At 39.4% G+C, this 14,179-nt stretch overlaps 1 protein-coding gene across 1 annotated transcript in view; it reads left to right on the plus strand.

Moving 5' to 3' along the window:
• Positions 1–14,179, plus strand: part of LOC104620974 (reelin-like) — a gene marked incomplete at its 5' end in the record, with an annotated part of 26,302 nt that overhangs the window by 11,096 nt on the left and 1,027 nt on the right. Inside the window, 4 exons of the mRNA XM_010287343.1 lie at positions 1,309–1,375; positions 2,314–2,547; positions 3,163–3,324; positions 7,545–7,781. Of these exons, the coding sequence (XP_010285645.1) occupies positions 1,309–1,375; positions 2,314–2,547; positions 3,163–3,324; positions 7,545–7,781 (700 nt within the window). The remainder of the gene's footprint in view (positions 1–1,308; positions 1,376–2,313; positions 2,548–3,162; positions 3,325–7,544; positions 7,782–14,179) is intronic.

Consider the following 14,179-nt stretch of genomic DNA (forward strand, 5'->3'; position numbering starts at 1 on the left):
GCCACTCAAGCTGTTGAAGAGAAGAAGATTTTCAAGGATTCAGCACTCTGACTTTTAGATTCACAACTGTTTCTTATGTGAATTAAGTTTTAAATGAAATCTGGAAGCTGGCCATCTTTTAGAAACACTGGAACACTGCCAAATTTCAGAAAGCATTTTTCATTTTGAATGACATCATTACATCTTTAACCCTTCTTCTTTTACCACCCCCTCAAAAAGACCTCGAAGAGACAAATAAATCAAACAGACAGAACAGAATTTTTGCACTCTGAAAAGTGAGAAAATCTAGAAATCACATGAAGTCTGATGGGGAGTTAGTTACAGGGAGGATCTGACAGGGATTTAGAGTGCGTCTGCCAGGGAGTACTGACACACTGCTGTGATGGGCAGCATGGTAAAACTAAGACCAGTAGTAAGTATTGGTTATTATAAATTTTTTCAATTTGGTGGCTATTTGGCCGATATTCCAAAAGTCACAGCACAAGTGGATAACTCTAATAGGAATTGTTCAACTGAAAGGATGACACTAGTCATGACTAAGGCCTGTTTGTCATATTGTATTGAAAAACCTTGCCCACGAGTTGTCATTCTCATCTATACCCAGATTAATGCTTTTCTTTATAATAATGCAATGAGATGCAGATTATACTGAGATTCACTAATCCTTCCATTCTTCGTATTTTTCACAAAATATCGACACTGTTGATTAGGAGTCATTGGAGGAAGAAGAAATAAAAGATTAAAACAAGTCAGGAGTATTTTTGACTGCATATGATTTGGAGTTTCATTCCATTTAAAAGAATCCGTGAAAGTGTATGATACTTGATAGATACTTAAGACATATCAGGGCAGATCCTAATTCCAATAAATCCGGTGAAGTTAAGTATGTGGATTTCAGTGAGAGAAGCAGCAATACATTTTAAAAATCAACAAGACTGCTGTTGGAATGTACTAATATATATATTGAATTACATCTCCAAAATAAGATGAAGAAAAGGGAAGGCAAGAAAATGGTCAATGCATAGCAAATCACCTGATCTCATTCACCCTCTTAGAAAAATCAGGTGCATTAATTAAAAATCACTAGCGTCTCAAGCACAGATAGACATTATCTGTTAAATAATGTTATGCCTGGCTATCCTTGACACAGTCAAACGCATTTTATCCTTTTGTACACATCCTCCAGCCAGTGGGGTTAAGATAAGTACAACAACTGTATGATCAGTTCTGTATACTTTCTTGTATTCATTACATTTCTTTTTATCACATAACAGAACGCTTCATTTAACTGATTTCTTTTCTCTGCAGTTTATATTGGTCCATCTTGCCTCAAATTCTGCTCAGGGCGAGGACAGTGTACTAGAAATGGCTGCAAGTAAGAGTTATAATTCAGTACTTGTGTTCAATTTTTGTCACATAGTTCACCTGATGATCTGAAAGTTGAAGTGATTTTCATTTCAGCCCTTGCTTTTTGAGATGACTAAATATAAAACTAGCATAGCCCCCAGAATGCGTAAAGCTCACTGGAGAGGTAAAGATCAATCTTTCTAAACAGCAGCATATTTAATATTTTTTTAATAATTTTCTTTTGGGAGAAAGTATAACTTCCAGTTCACCTTAAAAGGTGCTACGGAGCACACTGAAATATCAGTGATGCATGCTTTATGCATGGTTTTAAAAGTGGTTTGGGACTGTATCACTTTTATATTAAATTTTGGGAAAGAATGACACTTTTCACAGACCTAATATCCCATAGCCTAACAGACCTCAAGGAGAGAAGGTTAGCACTCCACTTCTTTCTGAAAGTCTGGCTTCTTAAAAGCATGCCAGCCTAAAAAGTAACAGTACTTACTCAAAGCGAGTAAGCACATTCAAAATATTGGTGTAACTATTCTTTTCACATATTGACAAGAGCATGACCTACAGGGCATTCTGTTATGCAATTTCTTGTAATTGCATCTCACACGCTACAGATAAAAGCAAATTAATCATTTTACATATGAACAACTGTTAATTATGTCGGCAGTATTTTTGTTCCCAAAATGAATGTATTTCTGTATTGTGCGTTATGTGTAGATTGGTGGGATATTCATAACTATGATATTTTCAGTAAAAGTAAGTGCTAGCTAAAGGAAAGTAATTGGCTGTGCAATACCCAAGTGAAGTTTAAAGAGGTTCTTGGTCCTTAGATTTGAGAGGGACTTTGTAGGCATCTTCAGTTCATGAGTAACTGCAGCCGCTGTGTTGGTTTGCTAACCAGCCGCAGGAGAAGATGGGTCATTCATTACGCTTGTCCATCTCCCTCACCCGCAGGTGCGACCCCGGCTTTTCAGGGCCGGCGTGTGAGATGGCATCGCAGACCTTCCCAGTGTTCATCTCCGAGAGCTTCGCCAGCTCGCGCCTCTCCTCCTACCACAACTTTTACTCCATCCGGGGGGCCGAGGTCAGCTTCAGCTGCGGGGTCCTGGCCAGCGGCAAGGCCCTGGTCTTCAACAAGGATGGCAGGCGCCAGCTTATCACCTCCTTCCTTGACAGCTCCCAGTCCAGGTGAGAGGGAGGGAGCAGTAACGTGAGGCAAAGAAATTAGGAACCCCTCCCCTTCCGGCTACAACCTTGTGTATTACTAAGCCGATTGTTTTAGCAGAAGGAATTTTTTTTAAAAAAAACCTCCTAGTTCCATATTTTAATGGTGACTTCATAGCCTCGCCTTTTTTCCTCCTGTTTTGTAAACAACAGAGCCCAAAACAGACTGGAGGGAAGTTATTGTACAGCTCAGATGGAAAATATGAAATGTTAATATCAAACGTGAGTGCCGAAGCCAAATGCCAATTAATTATTTATAAGGTTGTGTTTATTTGACAGCTTGTGGCAGCTGATTAGATCCGTTCACCATCTCTCCCTCCCCTTCAGTGCCTAATAAATAATTAAATGCTGTAATGATTGGCATTTTTTAACTCTATGTGCCACATTACATTACTTGACAGTAAAAACAAATTACAGGTACAAAACTCCGTAACTTGATACTCACCAAAATTTGTCTAGATTGAGAAGATCTGAAAACATCCTGGTTAGGAAAAAAAAACCCAAACCAAAAACCAAACAAACCAAAAAAAGACATTATGCATATGGTACCCTATAAATATCTGTGTAATTCTGATCCAGGTTCCTGCAGTTCACGCTACGCCTGGGCAGCAAGTCAGTGCTGAGTACCTGCAAAGCACCCGACCAGCCCGGGGAAGGAGTGCTGCTGCACTACTCCTATGACAATGGCATTACCTGGAAACTGCTGGAACACTACTCTTACCTCAACTACCATGAGCCAAGGTATATGCATAAATATTACGAGGAATGTTATCTACCCGCAGTAGCTAACTGCTGGTGGTGGTAGTCACTGCCATGCTGAGAGTAAGTACATCTGCCCACCGGCATGGGAGTGAGTGGAGTGAAGAACTTCTACTGCACACTGAAAGTTACCGCTTTTCCTTGAAATTTTGCAGCTGTTCTGGGCACTGCCCGTTTTTGCCTGCTTCTATAAAAATGAATGCATGGATTTAATGGCGTCTGAGTCTCAGGTGATGTGACAGAGCAAGCCGAGGCAGTGGGGGATGAGAAGAAATGGACTTGTGGGAAATAGGGGCACGTCTCTTCCCATGGAAGCAGCCACTTGTAAAGAAAAATTAACATAAATTATTTGTAGCTTTGAAGCCATAGATACCTTCACTACACCATCCTCTGGGATTAGGAGTTCGCAGGCAGTGCAGGACAGCTGAGATGAAATAGGAGGTCTCTCCGGGCCAGCAGGGAAACTGTGCCTGCTCCCGTTGTGAAGGGCATTACGCGGCTTTGCCTGTGCCCGTGGAGGACCTGCTAGTGACCGCGCCTGGGAATCGCGCCAGCCATGACGCGGCTGAACAACGAGCTCATTGCGTCTAGCAGCCTCTGCTTCATGTCAGATCAGAGAGGAATGTATCATCTGATGTATTTGGAGAAGAAGGTATTAGTTACTGCTACATTTGTGAAAGCATCCACCGGTTTTAATAAAGCAATGCAAAATCAGGAGTCTCCACCTGCACCACAACCCCAGAACAACCGGGTCTGGCTCCGTGCAAACCCACTCAAACCTGGAAGCATCCACCTTCTCGGTGCTTCTGCAGCAGAGCCCACAAATCCTAATGGCAGGCGATGCTCTGCGAGGGGCCACACGAGAGGCAGAGCTGCCAGTGGCATCGCAGGTCCCATCCCAGCTGGTCCATCATGCCTGCCTGAGGGTGGCTTTGCCCTGCATCCTCTTCGCTACCCCTCTGTCCAGTCCCAGGATAAGTCAACCCCAGGGGCGGGACTGTAGATACGTCTGCTAGTCACTTTAGCTACATATAACTTTATTTTTATATATTGAGCTCAGATCTGCACAGTTAAAAAAAAAAAATTTAGATTTCCTCATCTTGTTAATAACTCAGTCCAAAGTTACAATATTTTGTAATATGTGATTAGGAATATTCTAATGGAAAGAAACTTTAAACATATTTCCTGGGAGCTATAAGAAATACTCAAAAATCTGAAAGGAATAGATGTGTTTGGTGGAAGTGTACTGCATGTAGGCTTTAATTTCTAAAGTTTTAAATGTTTCCAAAGGAAAGATCCTACAAACTGGGACACTCACAAGCCTTTTTCAAAATTTCCTTTCTTGTGCTTTATTGTAGTCACATATATATATTTTATATGGCCCTATTTCTAATTCTTAGATTCACGATTATAGCTGTAGGAGTCATATTTCCCTAAAGGTTTTTAATATATAGCACTATGGAATTTTTATAACAAAAAGGAATATACACATTCTGGTGACTGATTTTAATGAAGTTTAAGATATAAATGTAGTAAATTATGTTGATGCCAGAGACTTTTTTTGCTTTTTGAGGTTAAGCATGAAACACGGTTTCTGTTGCTCTAACAGGTCAAAGAGCTAAGCACAACATACACAGATTAGAAAGTTTTTGTCATGGGATATGTGTAGTCCATTCTGGGTAGACAGAAAAATGACAGACATACAAACCTGAAGATAATCCTGGCAATAATTATGATGAAGAACATGAAGAAAACTTCACCTTTTCATATTAAGTTGTCTGAAAATATCAGCATTTTTGTAACATAGATGGACTGCTGCAAAGTTTGGCAATCAATCTGTATCCAGAAATTTAATTAATCTTCAGTCATACAAAAAATAATTACACATTTAATGTTCTGCTGAAAAGGTGCATTTAATCTGCTAACATTTGACAGCTGCATTTTTCTTCTGAGCAGAACAGCGGTGGCTTTTCAATATTAGGTATGCGCATAGCTTGAAAGAATGAGATCAGAGCAAAGGTCTCCCAGCTGGTTTTTAAGAAATCTAATGGTAGCTGGTAATGTTAGTAGGAACACTTTTCTTCTCTGCAGCAGAAAAGTCATTAGCAAGAATCTCCCTCCCTCTCCATCTATCTCCAGCAAATCAAAGCCAGACAGAGAAGCTGTTATAACTGGAGATGTAGTCAGGTTCTGCATACTAACATATGTGCCATATACAGTGGTTTACACCAACGTTTTTAAATTGTGCTTGCTTAATCCCCTGGGATGAGACATTTATTTCAACGTGTTAAATATTTTAACATCCAATAGGTGTATCAGTATGTCATGATTTAGGATTTTCTGTAAATTACTGTCAGTGAGAATTAGTGTCCACGTGGGCAAGCGTCTGAGAGTGAAGAGTAAAAAGGAAGATGCAGGCGTGAGAGGCAGCCACCAGCAGGTAAATATGCCCAGGATTATAACAGAGCATTAGCTCACACAAATGCCAAGTGCTTCACGGCGTACACTGCATGCAGTGCTCCTCCTAGCTGGGGTACTGGCTTTCCTTGGGTTCACCCTACTGGCCCATGAAAGCCAAAAGCGTCAGTTCCTTTTAGCATCAGTAGCAATTTACTGTGATTTGTGCCTTTAAAAATTGACCAAAAAGTCGTAGAGTTGCAGCTCATGGGGAACTTTTGGTAGAAGGCAATTCCTTGTAGTTTATTCGCATGCCAGAGAGTAGTGGGGCTTGGTCTTTCTCTCCAAAGTGTATGAAGTGGTTCAAGCACGTTTATTTGAGCAGCGGCAGATGTGTAGCCGCCGTACATAAAGTCTGGGCACCGCCGTCGCCCCGGCTGTCCCTCAAGGCTGCCTGCGCTCTCCAGCCCACGGCTGGCAGAGAGCAGCTCCTAGAAACGCCTCCCAGCACTTTTTGGGGCCTTCCCACCTGTTTAGCCAAGCCGTTCGATTTTTCTCACCAATGGATTGACGTATTCTTCTTTAAAATCAATGTGACATTAAACAGCAGTATTACAAACTTATTCTTTACAAGGACAGTTTCGCAAGTCATTTTTAAGAGCGTGGTTTTGCAGTAAGAACGCTGAAGGCACGAGACCGTTTCATAAGCACAGAACAACAGGCAACCTAGAATGCCTTAAATCTGGAAAAACCTTGGTGCTAAAGTATAAAATGATCTTTCTGGTATACCCGATTTGTCATTTTATCCACATTTCCTCTGAGAGAAAACGAAAAGTATCGGCTACATGATGAGCTTGCCGAAAACCCTTTTGCCAGCAAATAACTGTGCACCGATGGAGCCAAACGTCCCTGTTGCCAGTCTGTTTCACAGCTGACATGCGTTGTGTGGGGCACCATGGTCCTGGTGATTTATGGAGCTTTCAGGAAGGTGTCGTTGCTGTGGCAATTAATGCATGCTGCCTGCTGCTGTGTACGATAATTACTCCTGGAAATTAGATACTACTCTTAAATTTCGTATCAGTCTGTCAATTATAGGTTTGTTGACATAGCTGCCATGACAAATCAGGTGACCTTGCATACCAGAAGTACCTAGGACTCACTTCCAGTTGCGTCTCTATGCAACTACAGAAGAAAAGTGTGCGCCATAAGAGATTACACATAATCACGTTGTCTGACATGAAGAACCTTTTCCGCTTGAACATGGCAATTTACAGGGTTGGGTTCTTCTAGGACAAGAGCAACACAGGCATGACATCAGTGCTGTGCAGAAACAAGCATAGACGTTAAGAAGATGCATCTCTTCAGATCAGGGTAGAATCCACTGAGTCTGAGAAAGCGGAGCTGGAATTTATAAATCTTTGTCAGCTGATCATCCCTTTGGTAGCCTAAGCCCCTGGCCTACAGATGGGTTTCAGAGGGAATGCATTCAGGTTTCTTCTGGCAAGCAAGAGCAACTGTAAAATTTACAGAGCGCTCCACAATAGCGCCAAAATTTGCAAAATTTACAAAGTTGATGGCTTTTGCACATGGCTATCTTTCAATAAATACATTGACTACTAAGAGAACTAACAACTCCCCTGTCGCTGACACTGGTAGAAGCTATACCAGTAGATGCTAAGTTATTTGTGGGCTGAATTTAACCCATGATTTTTAGGGTCAGTAAGAAAATATAACCATAAAATACATCCCCATGGAATTATTACAAACAGCAAAACTTTCAATAAGAATTTTGTTCTGTTTTCCAGAATAATTTCAGTGGAGCTGCCTGAAGATGCAAGACAGATTGGCATTCAGTTCAGATGGTGGCAACCGTATCACTCTTCTCAAGGCGAAGATGTGTGGGCGATCGATGAAATCATCATGACCTCTGTGCTTTTCAATAGCATCAGTCTGGACTTCACCAACCTAGTTGAAGTCACACAGTCTCTGGGATTCTACCTGGGAAACGTTCAGCCCTACTGTGGTCATGACTGGACTCTTTGGTGAGAAACATTTATTCATTTCTGTTCTACTTTTGTTTTCTTTGTCTATTCTATGCTAAGAACCAAGAGATTTCTGCAGATGAGTCCTTCTGGCAGCTATTCAGAGTAAGCGTGTCTCATCCTCACATTATGGACAGAAATACAGTCACTAATCTAATTGCAGTTAGCAGTAAGTCTTTACACCTCATTGCACAGAGATTTATGTTTGCTGGGAACCTTGAATGTAAGATTCTTTCCCCACAAAAAGTTTAAGGACCATCCTAATAGAAACAACTTACTTAGAAAATTCTCATAATTTTCACTTAAAATCCAGTCTGGTTAATATGGGTATACAGGTTATGAAATTAATCTGTTAAGTACAGACTGGATATTTTGTAAATGATGTTCAGATCTGTTTACATAGCCATTAGATTACACTCCAAAAGGAAAGACAGCAGAATGTTGGTAGAATGAGGTTAGCCATTTGTAGTTATTTTGTATGGTATTATATCCATTTAGTCATTTACACTGCATTCAGCATTATGACGTATTGCAATTATGCCTACAATGTGCTGTGTATTTAGAAACAAAAGCAAGAAAACATCACCTGCCCCAAAGCAAAAAAAAAGACAAGAAAATAAAAAGAAATTAAAAACAAAGGAAAAGAAAATTCTGGTAGGGTTGTGTAAAAATAAGCTTTTTTAGTAAAACGTTAACCTGCTTCACAAAAGTTAAATTCTGGAGTACGTAAATGTAACATTTGGAATTAATACAAGTGAAGCTCAATTTAATCTCTATGTTTTGATTAAAACTAAATAACAGTTTCATGATAGTCTGATCAACATATAAACCCTGTATGGCTTTAATTGGCATAGATATATTTATTTGGAGAAAGTACAATCACAGTAATTATAGAAAACCTCATGAAAATATAAATAATTTTAGCATCCCCATGGGCACTCAGAGAAACACTGTTGGAATTTTATTAACAAGTGTGTCTGAGCAATCTGATTTGACTTTCTGATCATCTGTCAAACTAAAAGGAGTTGGCTTAACAGTAGGAACAACACCAAATGTGTTCTAGTGGTGATAATGAGGCAGTAGAAGCACCATTAACCACTTTAATAAGGACAAGGAAGGTACTCACTGCTCATTAAAATGAAACAACATGTTAGGGCTCAAACTGATGTTAGGTTCTTCATCAAAGACTTGGAATGAAAGCCCTTTAATGACATTGTTTTCCCTCTGTTCTTGTAAAACCAGTTTATCATGGGGAGGGGGTTAGGTTATTAAGAAAGCAGAGGTTCCTCAATTTTCCTCCTATGATTCTAAATCAGAATCAAAATAATAAACGCTAAGCTAAATTCTCCATCCCGTATATTGGCTAGGATCTGTAGTGCTCAGTCATAGTGGAAATGTTGAACCTTCCATGCATCAAATAAAAAATCAAAGACTTTTCAATATTTCCTTACTATTTATGTGTAAGTGTTTTTCATTATCACTAGAAGATGTGAACTCCATCCTTCACTGACCTTGTTTCTCTCAAGGGAAATTTTTAAGCTTACACAAAGTCTGTACAAATGGCTGCTAGTTAAATTAATGATTGTTGGCTTTTCCCAGCTGTGAGTCCATTTGGTTCTCATTTTCTAACTCATGACTTTCTATGAGCAGAGTTTGCAGTAGCACTGACACCATCCTCTTGAGAAAAGTCTGACAACTGCTTTTTCATTAGCAGAACTATGGTAAATACACTATAAATCATTTTACAGGGTGTCATCCCCAGGCAATGAATTGCCTTTAATTGTCTATTAGGCTTCTGTGTCTGCCTCAGAATCTGTAAATCTGAAATATTTATCCTTAAAATTGGGGAAAACTGAGGAGGGGTATTTTTCTTTTTGTTGAAGAGGAAGGTTATTCTTTTCAATCTCTGGCTTCATTTAGAAAAGAGGAGTTTGTTGATATACGTACATTTTGAGCAAAGGTGATTTTTGAGTGTTTTATAATGGTCTATATCTGGAACAGTCACTTTATTTGATTTAATCATCAAAATTTGTTTTCAGATTGGTTCTTAGACTTTACTACAGCAAGTGTATTGAGTATATGGAAAGGACTCCAGAACACTTTTATAAATGAAATGTTTGACGATATATGTTAATTCATCACTTCTCCAAAATGCTCATATGTGGGCAAGGTTTTGACTCAAATGCCTCTGAAGTGTTACAGAATATTTATGGCCACTTGCTGAAGTGCATTTAAGTATCGATAAGGATGCTAAATCTTACTTTTTTTCTTTTTTTTTTTTTATATTCATCTGGACACAGATAAAATAGCATTATATAAATAAACTGTCTTCAGTCGGGTTACGACATTATGATTTAACTCGATGTAATGGACAATAGAGTGTCCCACTGTCCCCGGAGCAGCCTGTGGGAAGACTGTAAATCTGGCTCGTAATGAGCTATCCTTATGGAGCAATATAATACAGTTGCCTTACATCAGCTTGATAGTTTACCTGTGTTTACAAAATGTTTTGTCTTTTAGATTAATTATTACTCTATAACATGCAGAAAGTTTCCTTCAGGTAATTGAAAGGGATTATTTAATGAAGTAGGTATGATGTGATGTAAAAAGTCATGAACATCTACTGCCTTTGATGGAAGCAGAGCTAAGGCTGGAATGAGCGTTTGGCCATTACATCGATATTCTTGGTCAATGCAGCTTTACAAAACCAGCTGCATCCGTGTGGCTTTTCAGTATTCCTGAAAGTACCGACCTCAAAAATGTGTTAACTCTGGGGATCCCAGAGCAGTTTGGAGCAGCACAGATTGGCTGACATTGGCTGTGATCGTTCCCAGAAGTACCAATTAGTTGTCAGTGCTTTGAGGGAGAGTGATTGTTCTGAGGGCACCTATGGGTATTGTGTTCCTGTGCCTCCGCAGGTCTAATTATATACGCACTAGAAACCAACACACAGCTACATATTTATACAAAAATGTAGCCTCTGTATTCTCATTTCTGAAGATTTTTTAGTTAATTATTGTTATGCCAGGGACATTACTCTTTTACAAAATCCAGAAATGTATTCCAGCTGCGTGACTCCCAGAACAAAGAAAACGTTTGGTATTCCAGCAGAAGAGCATACCCCTAACCACGTACACGGGAGAGCTGGAGAGCGAAGAAGTGGCAAATAAGGTGGAGCCTCCACCTTTAATGCTACCCTTGTTGACCTGGAGGCAATTTGTGGATGATAAAGGACTTTGTGAACCCATAATGTGACTTCCTCCCCTTAAAAGAGGGTTTTATGGAGCATCACAGATTGTCTTCATCTCATCACTAGCTTCCTTTTTCATATTTCTTTAATATCAATTTTAAAGAGCTGTTTTGACTTTAAAACAATGCTTACTTAATGTACTGTGTACAATATCCAGTGGCTAAGTTATTATGTGAAAATGAATACTAAACTTAAAGTGTTTTAATCATGACTTGAATGCCACCAGTAAAAAAGATCAAAGTTTAAGATTTTTTTTCTAGTTTTACACCAGTAATATTGAATAGAGGGAATTTTTGTGAAGACAAAGACAAAATGAAACATTTAATTCTTCACACCTATGCTGAGCACCAGTCCTTCAATTTTCTTCCATCATTTTGGAAAAGACTGCTTCTAAGCAAGTGCTTCAGCAAACTGTTTAGTTTCAACTCCTTTATTCTGTTCAGATGAGCTTTAGGTAACAGTGATGTGTTGTGTCCAAGTTTATGTGTGCAACGACAAATTATTTTTCAAATCATTGCTACATATAAGTTTCAGCTGATTACAGTGCACATAGCTGAAGAGCCTGGTTGCGTTGGCACAGATTTCCCAAGAGGGCTTCAAGTAAAAGTTATATTTCCCACATCAGCGATGAAATTTCAAGCTACACTGCAGAAATTAAAACCATGTCAAAGTCAGTATTTGTCAATATGAAAAATACAAGATAAATTTTGGAAGAAAAATAAATTCAGGCAGTATCCAAATGAATTTTTCTGACGTGCATTCAGTTCTAACGATGAAGCCACCAACTGTAGGTTGCCAGCTGGACCACTGACGAGTGTACATTATATCCTCTGCTCAACTCAAAATTATTCATCCCATTGAGAAAAAAAAACCCACTGACGATATTGACTGAAAGAGTAAACAGTTGAGATACAGTTTTCCAAGGCAATTTACTGTCTTCTGATCCAGTTGTCCATGACAGTGCCCCAGTACTGAAGGGAACATTCATCCACAGTCTGTTCATGGTGCTGATCCATGTAGACTGGGTAGTTTCATATGGTGCCATGAGCTGGATCATCCTTTAGGAAATGAAGCCTCAGAGAGCAAGATCAGAGAGTAAAAAGGACCCTGGATCTTAACTTGTGCCAAGTAACAGCAATTTGATAATGACAAAACTAATGTCAGCTTTCAGTAATTTCTTCTAAATCTTTAAGGTAGGATGCTGACATTTATCGTTTAACTGTTTTATCTGGAAAGGACACTATAGAAAACAGTGTGGGGCAGTGAATTAATTTAAGAGTGCTGAGTAACACTGACTTGTATGCCTAGTCCTCACACTGACTTCACTGTGACCTTGAATTTTACAGGGGTAGAAGCTACTACGTTTAATTGTACAGAACTGAAAGATAAAGATTTCTCATAGAATAGAATCATTTAGGTTGGAAAAGATATTTAAGTTCGAGTCCAACTGTACTTTTTTATTTCTTTATTATATTTTTATTTCTTTATATTCTCTATATTTTATTTCTTTATTATTACTTATTTAAGATGATAAACTGTAACTTACTCGACTCCCCAGGCTTGAGGAGGAGTGGCTGGGGGGGGGCCCAGCAGAAAAGGACCTGGGGGTGCTGGTTGAGAGCCAGCTGAACATGAGCCAGCAGTGTGCCCAGGTGGCCAAGAAGGCCAACAGCAACCTGGCTTGTATCAGCAATAGTGTGGCCAGCAGGAGTAGGGAAGTGATCATGCCCCTGTACTCAGCACTGGCGAGGCTGCACCTCGAATCCTGTGTTCAGTTTTGGGCCCCTCACTACAAGAAGGATGCTGAGGTGCTGGAGCGTGTCCAAAGAAGGGCAACGAAGCCAGTGAGGGGTCTGGAGCACAAGTCTTATGGGGAGCAGCTGAGGGAACTGGGGTTGTTTAGTCTGGAGAAGAGGAGGCTGAGGGGAGACCTTATCGCTCCCTACAACTACCTGAAAGGGGGTTGTGGCGACAAGGGTGTTGGTCTATTCTCCCAACTAACTAGTGATAGGACGAGAGGAAATGGCCTCAAGTTGCACCATGGGAGATTTAGATGGGATATTAGGAAAAATTTCTTCACCGAGAGAGTGGTCAAACACTGGAACAGGCTGCCCAGGGAGGTGGTGGAGTCACCATCACTGGAAGTGTTCAAAAAACATGTAGATGTGGCACTTCCGGACATGGTTTAGTGGGCATGGTGGTGTTGGGTTGATGGTTGGACTTGATGATTCTTAAACGTCTTTTCTGACCGTAATGATTCTGTGATAAGAGCAACCTTGAACTAGATTATTCTCTTTGTCACTGCTGTACTGAATGTAGCTTTTTATTTTTGCATGATGATTTGCAGTGATTTTCTTTAAAAAGATGCAATCCCTATCCTAAATTGTTCACATTTAAGAATACTCTTAGAAAATATTGAAGCTAAAAGGACTACAGTAGTTCTGAAGACACGAACTAAACATCTCAAACTAAGGAGAGGGAGATTTTCATTCTCTGTGAACTTTTTAAGAAACATTCTGTTTTGAAGGATAGTGTGTAGGATTCAAAGTTTAAATTGTTATTACTTCCTCCTTATACCTCTCTTAAATTTGATTTTTTTTTAAATAGTGTATAGAAGAAAAACCTTCATTTAAATTGAAATAATCTTGTAATTTCAAAATATATTGTGTTACGATGTATGTGATAACTGGGTACCTTGTATCATATATCAGGCTTGGTGTGTTCCAAACATTACTACTGACAAAATTATCTTCTCCAATCCACTGGATAATATAACTCTTATATCTGTACATCCTGCAGAAAAGAAGCTGAGGATCCACGATACTAATCCTGAAACACAGTCAAGTCAGTGAATGTGTTGCATATAGAATCACTTGAAAAATCAATGGAATGCAAATTCCATGTAATAAGAATATTTTAAACTAAATGCAGTGTATCTTTATTGTCCAGTGTTTGGATGAAATTACAGCTGTTACTGTGACATGACCTTCGGCAATGGATACTCCTGGGGAATGAACTTTCTTTTTGATGTTTTTTCTGTGCATTATCCTTTGCTTGATCCTAACTTGATCCTTAATACAAAGAGCATATAGTAAGAACTAACAGAATAATTCAGTGTTTCACACTCTGGGATACATCAAGGCATTAC

The sequence above is a fragment of the Phaethon lepturus genome, unplaced genomic scaffold (genome assembly GCF_000687285.1).
Source record: "Phaethon lepturus isolate BGI_N335 unplaced genomic scaffold, ASM68728v1 scaffold16425, whole genome shotgun sequence".
NCBI classification, from domain to species: domain Eukaryota; kingdom Metazoa; phylum Chordata; class Aves; order Phaethontiformes; family Phaethontidae; genus Phaethon; species Phaethon lepturus.